Source organism: Heterocephalus glaber, unplaced genomic scaffold (genome assembly GCF_053883595.1).
Source record: "Heterocephalus glaber isolate CG9 unplaced genomic scaffold, H.glaber_assembly_v1.0 deba00001531, whole genome shotgun sequence".
Classification (NCBI taxonomy): domain Eukaryota; kingdom Metazoa; phylum Chordata; class Mammalia; order Rodentia; family Bathyergidae; genus Heterocephalus; species Heterocephalus glaber.
This window is the reverse complement of record NW_028258329.1, coordinates 6,230,295-6,255,022: the sequence shown is the minus strand read 5'-3', so window position 1 is coordinate 6,255,022 and position 24,728 is coordinate 6,230,295. Positions and strand designations below refer to the sequence as shown.

At 36.9% G+C, this 24,728-nt stretch overlaps 1 protein-coding gene across 1 annotated transcript in view; it reads left to right on the top strand.

Moving 5' to 3' along the window:
- The window catches only part of Asb7 (ankyrin repeat and SOCS box containing 7), a 39,498-nt gene that overhangs the window by 784 nt on the left and 13,986 nt on the right, over positions 1 to 24,728 (top strand). The window contains exons 2-5 of the mRNA XM_004852677.3: positions 3 to 101; positions 6,943 to 7,062; positions 9,295 to 9,556; positions 21,429 to 22,034. Of these exons, the coding sequence (XP_004852734.1) occupies positions 9,346 to 9,556; positions 21,429 to 22,034 (817 nt within the window). The 5' untranslated portion in view covers positions 3 to 101; positions 6,943 to 7,062; positions 9,295 to 9,345. The remainder of the gene's footprint in view (positions 1 to 2; positions 102 to 6,942; positions 7,063 to 9,294; positions 9,557 to 21,428; positions 22,035 to 24,728) is intronic.

Below are 24,728 nucleotides of genomic sequence, written 5' to 3'. Positions count from 1 at the left end.
AGGGTTGAGGTGGCTGGAGGACACTCGAGAGCAGGAAAGGGTCTGCCCACCCACCAGTGAAGCAGCGAGCCCCGTGCCTCTGACTGGGATCCTCCTCCAAGGTAAAGAGCCAGCCGTCCCCTCCCCCATTGCTTATTCTCGGCCCCTACCTCGTTAAGCAGTGCTTTATTTCCAGGGTGGTTGCCTGGGAATGCACCCTTTTCTGGACCCTGGTTTCCTAGCAAAGACAAAAACACTGCCTGTGCCTGATCCTTAATATTTTAATAATTTCTCTACTCCAGAACCGTGTTTTTCTCCTTTCTCTCTGTGTAATATGTTTCCGTGTTTTGCATTATCATTTGATACACTGTCATGTACTCTGCTCTGAGACTTTGAGACCTTTTTGTAGCTCCCCCGCCTTCCTTAATCTCATAGGAGTTCCACAATTCCATGTTAATTGCTTGTTAATTCTGAATGACTCTGCTTTTTAATTAAACCACAATTTACTATTTTCCCCCTTATTTCTGCTATCCCCTTTTCTCTACCTTCATTAGAAAATCTTTTGAGTAACCTAATTGACAATGGTTCGGTAGGTGAAGATGAATATATGGCTTGAAGTAAAATGAATTTCTGTACCTTCTAAGAGGGTGAACAGAATGAAAGCAGTATTGACAGCTAAAGACGACAAGGAACTGAGCAAAAGAGAAAAAAGAAAATGCTGTGAGACAGTGGGAGACAGGGAAGAGAACCGGTGGGGACAGCAAGCTAAGTAACAGAGAGACCTGTAAGACTCAGAACATAGTTGCTCCCACAATGACTGCACCAGAAATAGAAAAGAGCCAACCTAATAGTCCAAGAAATTAATTTTGGTAGCTGCTTGAATACATACTAAATTTTGCAAAGCCATCTTTGCCTCTGTAAATGAATAGGATTTGAACTAAGTACAGAACCAAGTTGTTTGTTCTGGATAAAAAGCGAGTGATGCCAGAAATTGCATTATCAGTTTAATTTGGTGTACATCTGGTGACCATTAACACACCTAAAGCAAATCAAAAGTCATGAGAAAATCACTAGGATAATCCAACACCTTAAGATCAGAAGTCTTGATCACACTGTGTCAACAATTAAGCTATGCTAATTTTAATTTGGAATATTATACTTTTTGGAAAATTCTTCTGAAAAAGACCAGCATTTAATGAAACAATAGTTTGATTATGACATCTACTAAGTAAACTTTTACCAAATTCTAGGCACTCCATAAAATCCATGATACTATGAAATTAATAGAATACTCAATTCTATGTAAATGAGTAGAAAAATATTCTTGGTAAATAATTTTCTGAAATTAAGATTTGTTCTTACATTATAGAAAAAGTGAGTGTTATGAACTGAATTGTGTTCCCTCAGAATGCACATGCTCGAGTCTCCAGTTTAAAAAAAAAAAAAAAGAATGAAAGCAATATTGGCCCCTGAAGCACTTACTAATAATGAACTCTTTGGGCTTTTGTATGTGACGAATGTGGATATACACCGAAATTACTACAAAGAGATAAATAACATTTGTTACACCTCAGGTATTATAGACAAATTTATAAAAAGTTACTCAAACTGGGCTTGGGCTACATCTATAATCCCAGCACACTAGCAGGAGGATCATAAATTCAAGTCCACCCTGGGCAGTGTAATGATTTTGGGAGACCCTTTCTCAAAATTAAAAAAAAAAAAATTTAAAAGCTTGGTGTGGTAAAACATGCCTGTATTCCTCAGCTCTCTGGGAGGCTGAGGTAGCAAGATTGAAAGTTCAAGCTCAGCCTAGGCAATTTAGGGAGACCTTGGCTCTAAATAAAAAGGACTGGAGATGTAGCTCAATATGAAGACCCTGGGTCAGATCCCAGTACCGAAAAAGAAAGTTACACATTGTCTTGTTAACAGTCATTTGACAGGAATTTAAAAACAAAGGAATGTGTTGATGTGCTTAGATATATGGGGCTTAATTTTGGTGCTTGTCATAAGCATTCTCATCTCAAAATCCTTAACAGAAAACTTGCTAGATTGAAATTTAAGCATCTAATTCATGTGATCACATTTGTTGCTGCCTTGAAAATATACTAAAGGTAAGTTTAGGTCATTAATGTAATTTCCAAAGAGGAGATATGAGCACAGCAATTATACAAGAGTTAATTCAGAAATCAGCCAAGTGAATGACTTTTCTAATATCCACTAACAAGAATATAAAGTGACTTGTTAACTTCACAGTTATTTTAATATCTGAGATTGTTTAGAAATTTTTGATGCAGAGAAGTACTTAAAATAGAGGGTTTTTTTCCCCACTAGTGCATATTGGTTATACAGAGTAATAAGTTTCATTTGGGCATATTTGTATATGCATATAGTGTACTTTTATAACTCCTTCCCCTCTACTATCTCCCACCCTGTCCCTTTCTCTAATAGAGTACCTGTAGATTTTTTACTTAACCTATTCCACTGGCCTTTTTGCCTTCTGCAGAAATAAATATCTCTACTGGTTCTGCTAATTCTCTTGAATAGCTAAAGATATCTCTAAGAGGATCTGAGGGTTTGCATATTTTTGAGACCTAAAACTGAACACCAAAGGGGGGGAGTATATTCTGAGTGGAATTTAAAATCAGTACCTACCAGTGACTATTGTGAAAATTTAGGGCAGCCTTTATGTATATATAGGAATCAAGAGCAATTGACCATTTCCATAGCAGCGAGGCAGAAATTTATAAAATTAAATACTAGCTTCTATTATTTAAATATGAAAGTTACCAGAGAGATGCCTTGTGATAGTTTTAGAACTTGAAAAACTGCTAAAATATTTGAGGTATGTTTTAAAAGTCAAAATGCAGTATGTGGGGCAGGAGATGTAGCTCAGTGGCGCCCCACGTGCCTGGCAAGTGCAAGGTCCTGAGTTCCATCCCTGTTACTGGAAAAAAAAAATACAGTATATATTTTCTATTCAAGCCTTTGTGGTGAAGTATTTTTTTTGCTTTAGATTTAACTGAAGGGTATTTCCATTCAAAATGGTCAGAAGCAGGTCTGTCACTAACAAATAAAACTTGTAAAGAGAGAACATTACTTTTTCTCTGGTTTCTAGCCAATTCATTTTCATGGCTTAAATAATATGGATCTGCTCAGCTTTTAATAGTTTTTCTAAGATTAGGCAATTTATATAAATCTCTAATTATAATCCTTGTCTTTTTTCTTTCTAGGCACTGATGTATAGACTGCCAAGATTGTATTGGCTTACATGGGTTCATAGAATATATTGACAAGGCCACATCATTTATGTTTGTGATTTAAGTTTTGAGTTGGTTCTGGATAAATGAATTCTAAATTTTTTTTCTATTGTCTTAATGTGCATTTCCTGAAAATTATTGGGTTTTCTGCTGGAATTCATGTGAGTCATAGATAAGTTGTATGTGATGATAAACCCTTCAGTTATTTGGTGACCCAGTAATTTGCAGGAAATACAATACCCTTACTTGTTTAGGAACATAAACACTATGCTATGTTGAGCGATGCTAAAATAACACTTCTGCTTTATTTTTGGGCTCCAGGCTCTGATCATATAAGTAGAGCTCATCACTGCATCTCAGCCATGTTGTATATTTTGATTGGGGCTCCTAATGTTCTGCAGCCATCTTCCATCTGAAGTCTGTGAGCCATTGGTGGATTTATTTTTCTCAGAGCCAGTATCTTTGAAGTTGCTGATTTTATTTCCTTCCCAGCCTGTATCTTTGTTTACTCTGCAACAAAATGCTTGTTTCTTTTTTTGAGTAACAAGCTGTTATCTTGTTTCTGGTTTGGGTGGAATCAGAAAGTATAGTAGTTCTAATTTGTATCACTTAATCAAAAGATATTGTGAAAATAATGTGCAAAAAAATTATTGTGTAGTTATTTATGCTAAGGGAAATTGAAATGTCAGATTTGGTGAAGGTTATGTAGTTTTGGACAGATCTTAGACTTATTTTGCTTTATGGTTATTTTATATGTTATTTGGTCGGTATAGATTTTCTTTTTAACTGTGAAGCAAGAACTGTGTTTCTAACTAAATGAAGTTCACTTGACCTCTGTGTATTAATTAGGTGGTATTATCTTAAATTTGTAGTTTCTAAAGCTCAGAAGTCTTTGTTTTCTTTTGATACTAAATAGAATGGAAAAGATGAATTAGCAAAATCTCAACACAGTAGAAGTATTTAGCAATAAGACCTCATAAAAATGATACACATTGGGAAAATGGTTCATTTTGATACTTAATTCTAACGTCTTGCATGTTTGTATGCTTTTCTCTAACTGTGAAACCTAGAATAGAGTTTCTAAAAAATTGGAATAACTAGTTCTTGAGTCCATAAGTCATCATTAAGACAGCCTTATACTGTATATGTATTATTTTGAAAATTGCCTCTTTTTCCCAATTCCTTTATTTTATAGGTGACTTCCATGAGCAGACAGGTTTTAAAACTTGAGCTCCTTGGGAGGAAATAGGCTTTTTTTCATTCTTATCTGTGAACTTCTTGATGGTTTTTAATAGGCACCTTTACCAGTGGATATTATATTTGCTCTTAAGTTCTGTAGTCTTTTTATTTATATATGCATGAGTAGCTGTACTCTTGTAGCTCTAACACTAGGAAGAAATGAAGTACTTGTTTAATGCTTTGGACTAGTGGGGTGTTTTGGTGATAAATCTTTGTCTTCATAATTCAAAATGATGCAGCTCTCAAGGGTCATGTGTACATGAGGTGTGTATATGTGTTTTTCCCTGTAAATATTGATGTACCAGATACGTGCAAGGAGTGCTTTTTTTGGTTTAAATCTGCTATTATTTATAGTGCTTGTTATTATCAGAAAAGAGAAAAACAAACCTGAAATTTGTAGGATTTAAAAAAAATTATTTTACATATGCAGAACTGTTTATTAAAATGCCGCCTAGAGCTGTATCAGCTATGGCCAAGGCCTAACTTTGTGCTGGGAACACAGCAGATATTCAGTGGACATTGACTTGTCTGAGTGAAGTAGCTACATGGAATTATCACAAGTTGTTATTATTCAGCATCTTTCTTATAGGGAGAAGTAATATAGTCACTTCATCTTTTAAACTCCAGCCTTTTCCTAATATTACTAATAAATACTATTTATATTTTCCTCAAGGCCTAGCTCTCCTGTTCTCCCCGTCATGCCCAGCCTCCTCCTGTGGAGGCCAGCAGAAGACACAGAGTGCCTCACAGGCTTGAAACAACATTGGTCATTCCATTTCTCTTGGGAGGCAGGGAGTATTGAGGACACTCTTAGAAGTGAGGTGTCTGGTGCTATTCATTCTTGACATGTAAATGTCACTCATGGGAAAAAGTCATCATAGGTCATACGTGGAACAGTGTGAGGGTCATCATTGGAAATACTGACTTGCATTATAAAAACAGACTTTGTTTTAGCCTTTAGTAAAACTGCAGCAATAATACAGAGTTCCCATATATCACATAACCAGTTTCTCCTGTTAGCATCTTATGGTAATATATGTTAACCTCCTCAAGAGAAGATTATCTACACAAATTATTTGGAATCCTGAACAGAAGGTTTGTTTCTCCCTCCTTTATTCAATCAATTATTTATGTCAATATAGACTCCATTGTATCTATTTTGTACCTTGGGTTATAGTCCAAATTATTTGAAGTATTTCTTTGCTCCAGTTGTTCATCTTTGGCCATTGAGAGTTCTTTTAGTTGGTTCCTTTATCCCTTGAATGTACCCTAAGGGATTTTCTTTGAACACTTTTTTTCTTTCTGGTACTATAAGATGCTCCAGGCTTATCTTATATATTTCCTGCCAAAGTCTTAAAATCAGCCATTGCTATAAAGCTTCTTTGTTCTACATTGTTTACACTTGGCCTTGTAGGAGTTATTCTGATGATGTCTACTTCATTTATTTAAAAATAGTAGGTAATATTTTATATCAAGTTTTATTTCCAAGTGCAAGTTGACAGTTTTTGCCTTCCTTGGAGAAGTTTGAAAGGAAAAATGGGATGTGAAAAACAAAAGATAGAAGTAGATTATATTAATTTAGGTAGGTTGAAAATTCTGTGCGGCCAGCAGCATCTGTAACTGCTCCTTTTTTTTTTTTTTTTTTTTTTTTTTGCAGTGTGACAGGTTGCCAGATGGCCTTTCCCTGTCTGAAGGGTAAAGTCATATGGGACCTGGCACCTCACCACCAGAGAAAGGAGTGGCAGTCCTCCCAGTACATAATTCTTGGAGTGGTTCTCTTGTGATGTGTGGAGGTCATTTTGCCTGTGTCCTTAACTTTGATGGAATTTATGGAGCTAGGAATCAGTTGACATGGAGAAAGATCCTTTTTAGTTGTAGGGAGCCTTTCAGAATTCATATAGAGAAGCCACCAGAACTACTGTTAATGTTTTATCTAGTTGGGTGAATACACGAAAGATAATTTCAACATTATTGACTATGCCTTTCAAGTATGTGAAGAACCAGCATTTACAGATATAATCTTGTAGATTCCATAGATTCCATTTTGGCCCTGTCCAATATTCAGTGCATATATGTTCCTTTAGTCCTGTTTAGAAAGCATAGGTAACTGATAGTGTCACTAAAAAGTAATTCAAATGAAGCAAGTCTGAAGATACGTTGTCAATAGAAGAAAAAGAAGCAACTTTGCTGGTATCCGAATTCTGAATGTGTGGTTTATTATTTTGTTTACTATTTTTCAAAAAATTACATTGGGGGGTGGATTCTGAAAACATCATATTTGAAACCATCTTGTAGAGTACTATAAGTAACAAGATCATTTTCTCTAAGAATTTATGAGTTCTTTTAATAGATTTATTGTAAAGGGCTGAAATTTAAATTCATCAGAAAGTAGACCCTGTGAGCAGGTATGATTCTTAATTATTTTAAAGAATTTTTCTATGGTTGTTATTTGATTTGTTTTTAGGTTAAGAAGCTCTTTTGCTCTGGAGCCTGAACACATTTGGATCCCCTCCCCACGATGTTGGATGCACACAATGGTTGTTAGGCAATCCATATCCCAGGAGAAGGGACACTCTTCTGTAAGGTAAGATCACTCAGGGGCATCTGTCATCTGTGCTGTTTTGAGGGAAAACTCTTTTAGTTTTTACTTTTTCCTTGAAATCAGCTAATGTAGGAGGTTGTAGCTCAGCGGTGGAGCACATAATTAGCAAGACCCTAGGTTCAATCTCTGCACCAAAAATTTTTTTTAAAATAAAAAATGTGATAAAAATTATGAATTAAAAAATAAAGCAGTTAATATATACTAAATATAGCATGTGCTGAAATAAAACCCAGGTTTGTTTTGATATTATTTCCATCTTTTTCTTGCATAGACCTCCTTTAAAATAACCATTCCATTAAAACTTTCTGCTAGAGGTGATTGTTTTGATCATATACTAACAGTTTCCATTAATTCCTGCTGATGACCTTCAGCCTTTTATTTTATAGTACTAAGAGAAATAAGCAGAAACCTATCCTGAAAAGATTTTTTTTCTTAAAATTTCTAAGACAAAAGACTTAATTTTAGTGATGTAATTAAGTGAAGAGATAGAAGAAAATCTTATTAAGAGAACAAATTGTCCAGAAATCTCTCATTTCCCAATTTTCTCTGATAACGTAATACCTGTAGCATGACATTTTAAATTATATTATTTAGTAGTAATACTTACTTTGTAATAACATCATTTTCTAGGTATGAAACCACATCATATATTTGTACTCCTGAGCTGTGGTAGTTCAGCCTAAGTTAGGCTTAGTTTATTTGAGTATAGTCTGTAATGAGGAGTTGTGCATGATAAATTACTGTTGGTAGCAAGTTTACCCTGTAATGTCTAACCTACATATGAGAACAAAATGTCTCCAAAGGGCTCTATCACAGAATTTTTTTTATTTTTAGAAATAGAAGCTACTAATTGAGAGATGGGTCTGATTTATTCTTTTAGATTAGCCCACTTTGAGTGCCTTCCTAGAAGCCTGTTAGTTTAGGTCTCTGTGTGTGCTTAACAGTTTAAAAACACACTAAAAAAGTTTTGTACACACATATATAAGACATAACCTTTCACCATTTCATTTTGGGATTTTCCTATTTGTATGAAAAAATCTCATTTTATATTGGGTTTCAGTACTTGTATATACTTCTTTTGTGACCTACCAGAGATTATGGGAATTTTAGGTATTTTCCTTTAAAATGATGTTATTGTGAGGTTAATTAACAGGTTGTTTAGATCCTTAGAGTTTTAAAATGTACCTTATGAACTTGCTACTATATTAGAGGATGTGGCAGATAGAGGGTTAGTAAGGCATACATCAAATAACCTAAAGCAGGAAACAATGATAAAATGAAATTTAAATAGAAGAAAGGTGAGTGTAATTGAAACATTTTACTTGCATGCACTTAACCCACCCCATTTCTTGTTTCCTCAACCTTTACACCTTGAACCAAAAATAAAACATGGGGCTAAAAGTAAAATGTTGTTGAACTACTTTGGAGAACCAGCATAAAGGTTTTTGTTTGTTTTGGTGAGAGAGAGAGAAAGAGAGTCCTCTGTCTGTCTCTCTGTGTTTGTGTTTGCTGGGAATCAAACCCAGGGCCTCTTGCATGCTGGTACTCTACTACTCAACTACATCCTTAGCCCTAAATATAAAGGGTTTTTTTCTTTTCTGCTCTTCATAATTAAATGTCTTTAGTATTCGTAGTGTATGGATTGTCCATTTGATACTCCATACTTACTAACTGATCTGTGATAATCCTTGAATATTTTACAATTTAAATCTCCTCCATGGTGCACTCCATAAGTCAGAACTCCTAAAACAGTTATTAATCTGCCCCTGCTGCTGTTTCCCACTTTTTACTACCTGGTATTACCTCCCGTTTTACATAAAATATAGCTGCTATGTTCATTCATTGCTTGTCTTGAGTTTTCAAAAGGCTGCAGAAGAAATTTTTTGTTCAAGAGTTCAGGGGTAGGGGCCGGGGATTTAGCTCAGTGGTGCCACCGCCTGCCCTGCAAGCACAAGGACCCAAGTTCGACCCCCGGTGCCCAAAAAAAAAAAAAAAAAAAAGAGTTCAGGGTTTTTGTGCCTGGCTTTCCCTTTGAAATCATTTATACTTTTGGCAAAATTACTGAAAGTTTTGGTCTTAACAGATACATGTTAACCAGTAGTATGAACTCATTACTTAAGTGTACTGATTGAGCAAATGGACAGTTTCGTGATATTTGATGGACACAGATTCAGGAGCCATTTCTAAATTTATATTTTCTACCTTCCCTGAAAGGCTGATCCCTGTGACCTAATGAAACCTTGGTAAAAAGTGGACTCAGCTAGGATGTTACACCACCATTGTCGAAGGAATCCTGAACTCCAGGAAGAATTGCAGATTCAGGCTGCAGTGGCTGCTGGGGATGTTCACACCGTACGAAAAATGTTAGAACAAGGCTATTCTCCAAATGGCCGAGATGCTAATGGCTGGACCCTGCTTCATTTCTCTGCAGCGAGAGGAAAGGAAAGATGTGTTCGAGTATTTCTAGAACACGGAGGTGAGTTTGCTAGGAGCAAACCTTTTTCCCAAGGAGAAACTTGAAATTATGTTTAAAATGTATTGTGTGTGTGTGTGTGTGCGCGCGCGCACGCACGTGCACATGTGTGTAGGTGTGTCATTTTTAATACTTCTCTTTTGTTAATATTCAACACTTTACTCTCCTTTGTGAAGATTTTATAAACAAAATATTTTAAAACCACATTGTTTAAGAAATAAATTTGACGAGTGGTCCTTGCCCCTGTCATATATAGCCAGATTTTCCCAGGTTATTTCAGATAAGCAAGCCCTTCTGGGGGAGTATAGTAGTTACTTTTGTTTCGGAAGTAGAAGTAGTTGTGGTATCTACCATTACAGAATTGCATGCTTCTGGTTGGTAATTGCTAAGGTAGAGACATAGTACAGGTTGCTTGCAGCTTCTTGGCCCTAACGATACCTTAGATTTCAAATTTACTTTCTTTTTTATTTCAGATACATTTTATTATTGTTTTATAATATTTGCTTTTTCTGGAACTCTAAATGTTTTCTAGATACCATATAAGACTGGTTTTCCATGATCTATGTCTGTATAAATATATGCAGTTGGAAACCATTTGGCATTTTGTTGTTGCTTCAAAAAACTGTCCATTTCCATTAGGTTTTTAAGCTAATCATTGTCCCCAAACCAATTTGATTTTTTTCTCCAGTTGAATTACAACTGCTCTGTTGTTTTTTTTTCTGCTCTGTTTTCTTAATGATGGAGTATGCATATTTTATCATTTATACCTATGTTGTCTCTGTAATTTATGATGTAAAACAGTTTGGTTGAGACTCAAGTTACACATGTGCCATTCTAGGCCCTGAATTGCTCATTAACAATGATTTAGTTTCATTCTTAGGCAATACTTTGTTACAAGAGTAGTCAGACTTGCTTGCATTCTGAAGTGCAAAAAAATGTTAAAAGTCCCACAGCTTTCATGAGGATCTCTAAACTATGTGACTGTATTAACATAATAAGTCTGTGGGCATGGGGGAGCTGCAAGAGAGGCTGATCCTGAGACAAGGAATAGTCACATGCCCCTGAAATGGGAATTATATGCCTGAAATAGTTGTCAACAGGACCTGGAGATTTTCTGGCTTGTGCCCACTTTCTAGCTGACTTAACACATCATTTCACCTTACAACTTGAAAACCTCGGTTCTGAAGTTAATGAAGGGGAAAGGTAAGCAGAATGCTAGGAAAAAGATCTGAAAAATCAAAAAGAATGGATGAAGATCAGAACACTTAAAATTTTGGCAGCTCCAGGAAAATTAAGACCAAGATGAGAGTTCATATTTTGGTTTCCACCTAGAGTGTCCTTAACATGAATACAGTTCAGCTTTAAATAAATTCTGACTAAAATCTAATACCCCTTTGACCACCCCCACCCTTTGTCTTTCTGTCTCTGCCTACAAGTAACCATGGATATTAGTTTGCTTTAATGCTTATCCTTCTGACTCATTTCTATTACTACTACATGAACTCATAAAAATTATGTCATATTGTGTGCAGCTTTTAAACATAAGTGATAATGCTGTCTTACTAACCTGCAGTAGTTTGTTTTTTTACTCAATTATATAACATAAAGATAGTTTTAATATCAGGGGTCTATTATAATGTGAAAGCAGCCATAGATTTATGTCATGGATGTGGCCCTGTTCCAATAAAACTTTATAAAAACCAATGGTGGGGGAGAAGAGGAAAACCAATGATGGACCACATTAGACTTTTGGGCCACAGTTTCTGAACTCTTCTGTCTATCTATGTGTGTGCATGTGTGTGTTTATTTTATTGAAAAAACTCAAGAGAGCTGGGGGTATAGCTCAATAGTAGAGCTCTTACCTAGCATGTGGAAGGCCCTGAGTTTGGTGCCACACACACAAAATAATGAAATTCACACACTACATAGTTTACTCATTTAAAGTGCACAATCCAGTGGCTCTTAGTATATTCATAGAGTTGGGTGTCCATCACCACTATCAATTTTAGAATGTCATCGTTACTCCAAAAGGAAACTTTGTATGCATTCTTGCATTCTACATTAATACATACAAATTTACTCTGTTCTTTCCCATGTGTTATCTATGATATGGATATGCTATCATTTTAAACTATCCTTTTTATCATTTTTTGAGTAGAATGAAATTTTGTCAGTGGATTTTCTTTACTGAGAAGATAATATATACATACATGATTAAAAGACAAGTTAAAAGTACTATATAAATTGTCAGTGAGGGAGAAGTGGCTACTCTTTAATCCCAATCACTAAGGCTCCTCTCAGAGGCAGTCACTTTCATTGGCTTCTTTGGTACCTGCAGAAATAGTCTGTGCACATAGGCTAAGTATTTTTCCATCTTCTACCTTTAGCTTGCTCCCCTTTTCAATATTCCGTTCTGCATCTTGATTTTTGTTGTATCATAGCTTAGTGATAGTTCCTTTTCGGTATACACCTTTGTCTCAGATTCTGTCGTATGGATGTCATTTATTTATACTAAACTCCTATTGGTGGACATTTTAAATTGTTTTCATTCTTCTGCTAGAAACAGTATTTCAGAGAATGTCCTTGACTGATGCTTTTATGTATGTGAGAATTTTCTCTTGAATAATTCCTAGAAGCGCACTTGCAAAGTCATTTTTTTTTTTTTTAAAATGTATATTGACAAGTTTTCCCTCAAAGAGGCTTTAATTACCTATGTCCTTGCTGACTGGATGGGATAGTGCCCATTCTCCCAGTAGTATACTGCCAGATGCTTTGCTTTTTCCTTTGTAATTTTTTTTTTAAGCAAAAATGACATATGAGTGACAAAACATTACAAGACCAATCTTCCTGTCTTTTTCTTATTGACTATTTGAAATTGTTTATGTATTCTCCATTGTTAGCTGTTTGTTGCAACAATCTTCCCCCTAGTTTGTTGCTTTTTTTCACATTCTTCATGTCCTTTTTGTTACCGAGTGACACTCTCTATTTTAATGTAGGTAAATAGTATTTTTCTTTGGGCTATGATTTATGCCTTTTGTGTCTTGTTTTGGAAATATATGTTACCACAGAGTTATTTTTCACCTGTATTTCCTTCTAAAAATTTTTGTGGCATTTAGGTCATTATTCTATCCAGAATTGTTTTTGTATATTGTAGGAGATATCCAGGTACAATTTCACCTTTTCCCACCATAAAGATAGGTTAAATTGTCCCTTCTTTCCTCATTCCATTTCATATATATGTGGTTCCACTTCTGAGTTCTTAGTATCCCTGAATCGATAAAATAACGTCTTAATTACTGTTGCCTTATAACAAGTTTTGATTTTTTTTTTACAGCAACAAAAGTGTGATGTAGAAGCCCGTCCCTTGTTGTGATGTTGAATCTCTCATCTGCTTGCTTTACCCTAAGAGAATAAGAGATTCTGAGAATGTTTTTCATAACATTGTGAGCCATTTTTAAAAAATTACTTGGAGCAGGAGCGCCCCTCCCCCTCCCCAGGGCTACATGTGGTGCTTAGAGGTGGCTGTGTGTAGTGTGGTCCTGGCTTCTGGTCTCCAGACTGTTGAGTCTCGTGTCGGGTGACCCTCTCCACTCTCTTGCTGTGGGCCTTGCAGCACAGCCCAGGCTGCTGCCCCACTGTGCCCTTTCCCAGTCATGGCACCACAGCCTAGGACTGCTGCGCCAGAAATTGAGAAACCATCGTGTGTACCTTTTTCTCACCCCCGAAGTCTTGTTGATCCTGTCTTGTAAGTAACTGTAAAGAATTTTCACTGAAGACACTGCCCCACTCTTCAGCAAGGAAACCTCTTTCCCTACCGGAGGTATTGGATTGGTCTCCTTTACCCCACATCCAGACCTGCCCCCCTGCCTCGAGCCGGTCTTCAGAGAATGTGATGCGTTAGAAATGGAGTTTAAATATCTCCGCTTGGGAACCCATCATTGGTTTCCCATTTCCCTCGGACACTGCCCCAGGTCCTGCCTGTGATCCGCAGTGTCGGGCTCCTCTTGCCGCCCCAGCTATAGCTTGGCGCAGCCCCCTGTCTTCTCAGTCCTGGTCCCCGCCCAGGGCCAGGTCACTCTTGGGCTCCCTTTCTCTTGCTCAGGCCTACTGCTCTCTCAGCTCTCACTTACCACTTTCTTGGGAAAACCTTGTCTTTCTGTCTAGGCATGGTCAGATGAGATCTTCACGTCTGTCCCTGTCAGGGGATACTTATATTCCCCTTCTGTTGCATGGTAGTATCCCCTGGACCTGATTCTTTAGCACCTGTCACAGGCACAATGAATTACTTTATAGTGTTCTATTCAGCATCTGTATCTCCAGTTAGTAAGAAGCTTCTTGGGGGCAGAACTCATACCTGTTCTGATCACAGTGAAATAGAAAACTAACAGCACCTATCTAAGATAATTGTCTCCTAGCCTAACAGAGAGAAGACCTAGATAAGACCGAGCTTTTTTCTTATCAAAAAATACTGATTGAAAATGGGCCAGCCTTGTGGTAGGAATAGAAAGTTGCTCAAATTCGCCATACCTCTGTCTTCAAAAATCACCAAATAGGAAATTGTTGAAAAAAAAAAGTATAAGAAACACGAATTCACTTTTTGCTTTCTTTCTTCCCCTCCTTTTTTCCTCTCTTTCCTTTTCTCCTGCTGTGTGTGTGTGAGAGAGAGGAGAGAGAGAGAGATCTCATAGACAGATGTGGCCATTTGGTCCCATATAAGCATTTACCTAATTCATATGTTTATTCAGAAGATATTTATTAAGCACCTAATAGATGCCAGGTTCTGGATTAGGCACCAAGATAGAGAAATAAACATGGTGCTAGCTTTCTGGCATTTCATGTTCCAATAGGTGAGTAGGTTTACAGCCAGAATTTACTGAACATTTTATGTATGCCAAGTCCTTTCTAACAATTATATGGGGTTAATAAGTTACTGGTTTTCACATTAGAAAAAGTAAGCCACAGAAGCGTAATTTACCCAGGGTCAGTTACCTGCGTAATAGTGGAGCTTGAATTCAAACCATGGTCTTAAGCATGGTTCTGTATTGTCTGGGAGAAAACCAAGCAGTTCCAACAGGGCGAGTACAGTTCTGTGTAGGCTAAGGTCCTCCCTGTCTCCCAGGGCAGAGGTCGAGCTGGGGGTTGCACGGAAGGATTTCTAGAGAAAATAGAGTTTGAGTGGAGGTCTTGAAAGGTGTAAGGCAGGAATGGGAGCCTGGGAATTATTCCAGACACATGGGACACTGTGAAAGGTTGAAGGAGAGAACAGGCATGTTTGGTTTTAGAAACTGAAAAAAGTTGAGTGTATATGGAGCATATCCAATCATTTGTTTCTAGAGACATTGATGAGCCTTCAAAATATTTGGTGGAGAGGAATGGGAGAATCAGATTTGTATATAAAGAGAATTCTCAGTATGTGAGCATATCAGTAGGGCCAAAGACATGCAGCAAGAGGAGCAGGGGCCATGTGAGGTGAGAGTCAAGCAAATCTAGAATAACTGAGGTTTTGAGGCTGAGGACCAGAAAGAACAGAGTTGCCATTTATTGGAGTGCTAATAGTCAGCAGGGGAAAGTTAGTTGGATGCGGTTTAAGATTCAGGCTATAAATGTTTAACACAAGCCACTCATGTAACTAGAAATTGTTTATCTGAAGTATATAAAAGGATCAGAGTTACCAATTTTAAATCCATGCACCTACACAGTGAAACCACTGATGAATAGTCACACAGAGCTAGCCAAGCTCAGCTCTGAGAGGCTGCCCTGGATGAGAATGAGAGCGATCTGACCACAGGAAGGAACCTGGTAGGGCACAGCTCAGCTGGTGCTATGGAGAAAGAACCCAGTTCTATTGAGACAAGGAGCAAGTTGGAGTTGGCTAAGTGGCACTGTGGGTATTCCAAAGGGCAGGGGTGGAGTTGGAGACTGGTCAGCATAGGCCTAAGCGATCCATAGCATGGGAAGCTTTGTAAATTCCAGTTAAAGTAAATAGTCTATTACAAGGGTGGGAACTATAAGAAACCCATTATTATCTTAATCTTCCCATTTTGAATATTTCAAAAAATTCCAAGACCATGTTGGACGTTTCAAGAAGATAATATGAAGAGATTATATCTTATTGCATTTATCTTCAGTTGGTGCTTTTTGCAAATTGGCCTTGAGGACATTAAAGTTCTAGAGGTTAAATGTATAGAGCAAATCCCCAGAGCAGTGGTAATAAAACATCATAGTCCCCTCACAATAAAATGGTGAAACACACAGAAATAAGTATGAGAGATCAGGGAGTAATCAAAGACACCCACAGAAGAATGGTAAGAACTATTTTTAGCTTTTCAAAAATGAAAGGATTTACAAATGATCCTCAATGTGGTAAAACAAGCGCACTGATGAGAATTTGTGACAACACTTTGATAGTATTAGAGCCTTTAAAATTGTGAGATGCTTTTGACTGATAAATCTTCCAGTTTATTAATTTAAATTCAATTAAGTCATTAACTAAAATTCTACTAATTTATACCTAGGACATGATCCTAAAAAGCAGGGAATATTTTCTGTATGAAAATGCCACCCTCATTGAACATAACTGAAAAAATGGAAGCATTCTCAGTGCCCAAATATAAGTCAAGGGTTAAGTAATTAGTATGATTGCAATTACATATAATTTTTTTTAAATGCATAGAAAAGCCAAAAGTCTATCATTGTTGTTGATAAGTTGAGATTAGAAAATGCAGTTTTTTAAACTTTGAGTGGGCCTACACAAATTATATATATATGTATGTGTATATATTTATACATGTATTTTATTTCATCTCTTGAGTATAAAGCAAAACTTATAAAACTGTTATTGGGTTCATAATATATAAAGTTTTCATGAGTATGACAGTAGAGCACAAAAGAAGGGAAAGGGAAGGAGGCTATTTTGAAATAGTTTCTATATATTATTAGAATTAAGCCCAAAGTAAAAATAGGAATGAAATAATAAAGAGGAAAACAGTAGTCATTGTGATTGATATGATAGAAAAAATTGATGGAACTAAAATCCAAAAACTGGTTCTAGATTAATAAAATGGATGTCTTTAATAAGACTGATTAGGAAAACAAGAGAAAAGTTATAACCAGTTTCAGGAGTGGAAAAGAGATATCATTGCAGATCTTGTAGACATCAAAAAGGTAAGGAATATAATGAGTACCTTTATGCCAGTTAAAAGAAACAGATTCCTTAAAAAGCATGGATTGCCAAAACTGACCCAAGGTAAAAATAGAATAATTTAATAGCCATATATTGATTTAAGAAATTCAATTCATAATTTAAACTGTCCATGAAGAAAGAAAGTGTTAAGCCCAGCTGGTTTTTCATTAAATTGTTTTAAGTATAACCTTTTACAGACTCTGAAAAAGCAGAAGAGGGGACCACTTTCTAACTGCCTCCATTGCCAAAAACACTAGAAGAAAAGAAAGTTACAGACCAATATCCTTCATGAAACACATACAGAAATTCTTAGCAGAATATGAGTAAATAAACTATCAATATATAAAAAAGGATATTACATCATGGTCAAGTATTATTTATCTCAAGAATTCAGTGTTTGTTTAGCATGTGGAAATCAGTAGGGTGATGTATTTACTATAAGAGAATAAAAGACAAATACCAAATGAACATTTCAATAAGTGCAGAAATTGCATGTAACTAAATTAAACAACCTCTCCCTGATAAGGACTAATCAAACAGAAGAAGGTAATTTCTAACCCCAAGGAAGGTCATCTGTGACAAGTGACAGCTTACTTTGTATTCAGTGGGGAACTGCTGAGCACCTTCTCTCTAAAATCAGGGACAAAGCAAGGAAAATGGTTTCATTATTTTTATTCAACATTTGACTGTAGGTTCTAGCCATTGGAGTAAGAGAAGAACAGTAAATAAATTGGAAAGATGGAGATACAGTTGTCTTTATTTGGAGAGAACTTAATTGTGTATGAGGAAAATTATAACATCCACAGAAATGTGCTAGAACTAAGAAAATTTAGGTTACAGGTCAATATTATAAAAGCTTAATTTAACTTCTCTCAGTAATCAACATTTGGAAAATGAAATTTTAACTCATTATATATAGCAACAAAATTTAAAATGTTTAGGAATGTAATAAAATACATACACAGCCTATACACTGAAACATTGCTGAGGGAAATTAATACCTAAATAAATGAAGAAATACTCTTATGTTCATTGTTTGGAAGAATCAGTATTGTTCAGACCCTTTGAGGGATTGCCACCTTTTCCAGCAGGCTCATTTGAAGAAATTGACAAGTTGATTCTAAAATGTATTACCCAGAATAATTTTAAACAAAGTTGGAGGATTTATACTACCTTCTATCAAAATTTACTATAAAACTACAATATTCAAGGCAGTCTAGTAATGGTATGTGAAAAGACTTTTAGATTAATGAAATAGTTCAGAAATAGACCTACACTTAAGTGGTAAATTGATTTTCAGCAAAGGGACCAGGGTAAATCATTGGGGAAAAAAAAAGTTTTTAATAAGTTCTGCTAGAACAAATAGATAACTCTATGGAAAATAATGAAACTTGGCTTTATCTTACACCACACACAAAAATTAACTAGCAGTAGACCATTGACTTAAACATAGAGTTAAAACTACAAAATTTCTAGAAGTAACTAGGTCATCTTTGTGGCATTGTGTTATGCAAAGATTTCTTTATAAGGACACAAAAAACATAAAAACTATTAAAGAAATGATAAAAAATACACTGTTCTAAAGAAATGATGAAAAACATAAACTAATAAAGAAATGATAAGAGTATATTAAGCCATGATTTCACAGTGCCACAATATGGAACAACTGAAAATCTGACGTATCACTGCTAGAAATGTAAATTGGTGTTGCCACTAGAAACTTAACAGCTTGGCAGGTCTTTATAAAGTATACATTTAACATATGACCCAAAAGTTCTCTCCTAGGTATCTACACAACTGAAATAAAGTATATCCATACACACATTTACACATCAGCAGTCACAGCATCATTTAAATGGCCTCGAATTGGAAAGAACCCAAATGCCCATATCCTCACAAATGGGTAAAAAAAAAATTATATTATAGAATACTATTTACCAATGCAAAGGAATTAATTGTTGATACATACAGTGACATGGATGAATTTCAAAAATATGGTACGTGAAATAAGCCAAAAACAAAAGTTTACACATGATTCCATTCATACAAAATTCTAGAAAAGGCAAAACTTATTTTTATTGACCAGAGGTTAGCTTAGGCTCCATCGTCTGAGTGGAGAATTGAATTTAAAGGGGCTTGAAGGACCTTAACGAGGCAATGGGAATATTCCATATTTTGACAGGGTTTTGGTTATGTGACTCTTATAATTATAAGAACTCATCAATCAGATTTAAAATGAGTACATTTTATTTTAGCTCAGTAAAGCTGGTAGGAAAAAAGTGATAGTCAACATAGAAAGTGTTTCTTTACATTCATTTATAAATGCATTATAGTTTTCCAGTAGACTTGAATGGATTTGTTGAGATTGTTCTATCTTATTTAAAATTGTTTTCATCTGGGGAAAGATGTTCGTTAAGGGGACAAGTAACAAGTTTATTGGGTTGTTATGTTAGAGTGTTCAAGGAAGGCTTTTTGGTAAAGGGAGATTTGAGCAGACATAGTAGAAGTAAAGTAAATTCATTAAAGAAGTTTATTTTGCATATGCCTTACTTGGATTTCTTACTGAATTTCTCTAGGTATTTTGTAGTGTCTGTTGCTTTATAAATGTGATCCCTTTTTCTTGTCTTATTGCATTGGCTAATAGTAATCCTGAATTAAATTTTATTTCTACCTTCATTTGCCTTAATATCTCTCATGTTACTTTCTTGAAGACAGTAATTATACAATGTATGTGTTGTTACTCTACAGCTCTTCATTCTGTACTATGTTCCCAGGGTGCAGTCAGTTAATTCATTTGAATGATTTTTACTGAAACCAATCAGATCATTGCTGTGTGTGTTCATCTGTGTTTTTCCTTAGCTCAGTTAGCACCAAAACGTAAGTAGAACCTCAAAAAGACCTGAAGTGGAAACCAAAGATGCAAGTGCAGTTTCATGTAACACAGTTTTAATTTTACTGTAGGACAAGTATAGGATGCACTTAAGGACCTTTGCAGGCACCCCTGGTGGATGCAGGTGGGAGGAATGAAGGATGATATATTCTTAAATTGCACTCACAGATCGAGAGGGACTGTATGGAAATAGTTGCTTGGCCAGGTAGCAATTAGAAATGACGTTTTGGCAAGATGTGTTTTCCATTTGAATAGGAGGGAATCGCTTAGATTTCATATCTGTCTTCACTTAGTCAGCTGCAGGTAAGTGAGGTACTGTGTATGAAACAGATTTGAGTGGTTTGAGAGCTCAGCCTCAGGTCAGAATAAACCATTACTAGTTCCTGTTCATGCTGTACCAGTAGATGGCAGCAAAATACCTGGCTAAAATGTTCTTGGCTGCTTTTTTAATGTCACATAGTAAATCAGTACTGTATACTCTTTTAGTTGAGACCAGCACAGAAGTGATACCCTCACTTTCTCCAAACAGATAAAAATGATAGCACCATTATGTACTATCACTTTATGTTAAATGTTTTTAGAAATTCAGATAATAAAGTTTACCTTAAAAATACTACTTTTCAGTTTTTGTTAGCAACTCCTTGACTGAAATTTTCATGCCCCACAGAATTATTAATATTTTAACATATAATTTTCTGCTTCATAGATTTTTCTAAGAGAACTCAGCTGTTACAACATGTTCTAGAACTAAATAACACTTTACTAAACAATACAGAACTTGGGAGGCACTTTGTGAGAAACGCTGCTGATCTTTTTCATAAACAAACCAAAAATGAAGGATGACTTTTATAAGAAGAAAGCATTGTAATGCTGGTACAGTAGTTAGGTCTGACCAGTTTAGCCTCTTACTGAATCACTCGTTTCCAGGAAGTGGTGGGCACAAGATGGAGTTAGCAGTTCTTCTCCCTCTTCTCCCCACTGCTTAGGATGCCAGTGGGATATAAGCTCCAGAGAGCTGAATTTGGCTTCATGACAAAGCGGGGCAAGTGACAAAAGTATGTGACTTGTGGAGTCACAGAGCAGACACCCCCCCCCCCAAATCGGTCAGTTTAGGTGTTTTGAAAATTGTTTTAAAAAATAATGTTCATACAGTACTGAGTTTTCTCCCAATTTTTCACATAATTGTTGCTTAATTCTTGTAAACTTGCAAGACCATGTAAAATGAAAGAATTGAGAGTCATGTTTTATTTTATGAAAACGCGATTTATCAAGGTCACTTAACATGTATCTTTCATGCTTAGGAATTTTTATAGACCACAGGAAACTTTTCCTAATGCACCCTAAAACAACAGTCTTCCAAACCATAGCACATCTGTAATTCAGAGCACAGATGGTGCTACACATGCTTCTCTTTAAGACCAAGAAGAAGCACAAGAGAAAAATAAAACAAAAGTTTCAAAAAAGAAAAACATGAACTAATGGAGATGACAGGGTTAAGTAGCCAAAGGCAGTTGATTAAGTGAGCAAAGACAAGGGATGTGGTGATCTGAACCCTGTATCTTTTTAAACACTTTGTAAGTCTTTTTCCATTAACTCAAGCTTGATAGCGCTACTAAAATGTATTTTCCACTGAAAGTAGACTTTATTTAAACTGAGGAAGCAAAGTACATGGTGTTCTTTGGTACGTTTGGTCCCTTCTCATTTTGTGTGAGAATTGGCTAGAATCAGCATGCTGGGCCATGGTAGAGCGCCTTGTTTTGTCTTAAAGTCCTCTTATGTTTTCATTTTGGTTTTAACTCTAGCTGATCCCACAGTAAAGGACTTAATCGGAGGCTTCACTGCTCTTCATTATGCAGCCATGCATGGCCGGGCCCGGATCGCTCGCTTGATGTTAGAATCTGAGTACAGGAGTGACATAATTAACGCAAAAAGCAATGATGGCTGGACTCCCCTCCACGTGGCTGCACACTACGGTAGGGACTCATTTGTCCGCCTCCTTCTGGAGTTCAAGGCCGAGGTTGACCCACTCAGTGATAAGGGTACCACTCCACTTCAGCTCGCCATCATCCGAGAGAGGTCAAGCTGTGTTAAAATCCTCCTGGACCACAATGCCAACATTGATATTCAGAATGGCTTCCTGCTGCGATATGCTGTGATCAAAAGTAATCACTCATACTGTCGGATGTTCCTTCAGAGGGGGGCAGACACAAACTTGGGGCGCTTAGAAGATGGGCAGACTCCTTTACACTTGTCTGCCCTTCGGGATGACGTGCTCTGCGCACGGATGTTGTATAACTATGGAGCGGACACGAACACGAGGAACTATGAAGGCCAGACCCCACTGGCTGTTTCAATAAGTATTTCCGGAAGTAGTCGACCGTGTTTGGATTTCTTACAAGAAGTCACAAGTATGTAATATCATTATTATTATTTTTGCATCTTTTCTTTTCTAATTTAAATCTTGTGAGGAGCTTAAGGTGTTGTATACAGTATCATTCCTGTAATTCCTGCTTGGTAAGTAATCCTGTATTCATCAAAAAAATTTTTTTTAAATTCTAGATTCAGTTGTGTTACTAAAAGCAATAGGGTAGACAGTAAGAGTGAGAGGAGAAAATGGGGAAAAGGATCGAGAAGAGAATTTCCAAAGTGAACAAAAATCTATGGTAGCAAAAGCAATTCCTACTTGTTAAAAAACAGTCATTCTAGGATTCTATAGACTCCAAACTGAGGAATTAAAGAATTTTGGATTTTAGATTCCTTAAGTATGGGAATGTTCTGGAATGTGTACTTTATAGCTAAAGTTTTTACGTTTTAATTACAGCTTTTCTACTTCATGTGAACCAGCATAAGATGGAACAGAAGTATTATTTGTTTAGGTATCCTAGTGATAGAAGTTTAGGGTACTAAAAAACATTTTTCAGTGGGTCAGTGGGGAATTTGGCTCTACTGTCCCTGAGCCACACAGTTTCCATTTTTATCTGACTTGTTCTTGTGTGGGATTTTTTGTTACTGTTTTAAGGACCTGTGAGTGTCTAACCCACCTTATGTAGTAGCACATGAGTCTGAGTTGTTTTCCAATGGGAGGATTAGTTTGTGAGGACTTAGCTGCCCTCTCTTGTCTAGCTTTCTCGTGACCCCTTGGGTACATGTCCCAAAGGTTAACGTCCAGCACACAAAGCTAAAGTATATAAAAGAATTGATTTTGCTATCTGCTGTCTTTTCAAATGAGTGCCTTTTTCCTCACTGATTTCAAACTTTCAGTCACTATTATAGAAGACATATTAACAGCCTGGGTACCAGGTACCAGCAGGCATGAGATTTACTTGACTTGCTTGAAAATAGTCCACTCTGTCCCTCAAAACTCAGCTTTTGCTTAATGATTAAATGAAATGTAATTTGAATTTTCTGTATTTATAATGAGAGGGAGATGAAGTTATTCCCACTGATGTATTCCGACTAAAGTGCAAAAAGAAGTCACGCTCCAGTCAAACTCAGTGCTGACCAGAACCTTGTGTGTTGATAGGCGTGTTGTCTCTGTTCTATCCAGTGTGGTAGTGGTTGCCCCCACATGGTTGTTGTGTACATGTTATATAGCTAATGCCACTGAAGGGACTGAATTTTAAATTTGATTTAATCGTAGTTCATTTAAATTTAAGTGGCCATAAGTGCTTTGGTCTGCACAGACCTGCCTGCCCTGAGAGAGGGCTGTCTGGCACAGATTCCCTTGCAGAAAGCTTTTGGGGCACTCACAGGATGCAGGTAGCCAAAGACAGGATGCTATAGCCGCTGTTGCCTTGTATGTTTTTGTTATTATTCTTTTAACTTCCGTCTAGAGACTAGTAGTTGAAGCAGTATGGTTGTCCTTAGAAAGGCAAGTTACATGCATAAATGCCTCCACCCCCTTTGTTAAACGTTTTGCTCAGTGGTTAATGGCAAAGACTAGAGCTGGGCTGCTCAAGTTCCAGCCCTCACTCCTACCATATGTTAGCTCTGACCTTGGGTCAACCCACGTTAGCTAACCTCACGGTACCTCAGTGTCCTCCTCTTAAAATTAGGAAAATGATAATATCTATCCTTTAGGCTTGTTATGAAGATTAATTAAAAAGTTAATATTCAGATCCTACTTAAAACAGTGCCTGGCACATTTTAAATGCTATGTAAGCATTTTTCAAAGTAAAATTTGTAACTAATGAAGTGAGGGTGGCTGAACCAGCAAGCACTGGCTTTCTACCAACTGGGTGAATCTTCTCAATTTTTATTCTGCTCAAGCCTCCTATTTTCAACCCTCTCGAGACTGCATGGGGAAACACGCAGCCAGTTGCCTGGGAGGAACTGCTGGGTAGGTACCTGAAATTAGGGCCAGGCAGAAACATCATCAGGGCCTAGCTGTATGTGTGTGTTCTCTGCTACACACAAGCAGAGCCCTGCACCCAGCAGGTCCTCAGTAAACACTGGGGTGACTGCCTGACTGGTAGTTCAGAGGGTATCGAGGCAGATCTGTGAGCTCCACTGGCCCCTGAGGCCACTGCTCGCTGGAGCTCCAGGCACCAAGCTGTTGGCTTCTGGTCTGGGAACTCAGTCTCCTCCAGTGGAAGGACAGCAGAGATACTGCATGGTGTTCTTTATTCAGGGCCATCTCACTGCCTGTTGCATCCTTTGACTAGAAGCAGATTATTTAAATTGGAAGAAACCTAAAAAACTCCAACCCTGGAATTTAAAATCTATAGCTTTTTGGAGAAGTTGCCGTAAACACTCTGTATAAAACACATTGTATAAAAATAGCAATTTTGACTGGGTTGGTAATAAAGTAGTATCTTCCTTAAAAGAAGTATAGTGTCTTTTGGTGCTCTATTTGCAATGAGTGGAGGGAGAGGCCATAGGGCTGCTGCTGTCACTGTTCACCCACATCCAGACCAAGCTATTGTACAGACTTGGGACTTCCAGCTCCTCCCACACTGGAGGACACCGTGGTGGCTCCTGGAGAGGGTTGGCAAGTGAAGGAGCAGCTTCTCTGTGTCCAGGAGCAAGAAACATAGTGTAGCCTAGGCCGCCAGAGCGACTCCTGAGGAGAGTGAGCAGCAGCTCCTCGCTGACTAGTGAGC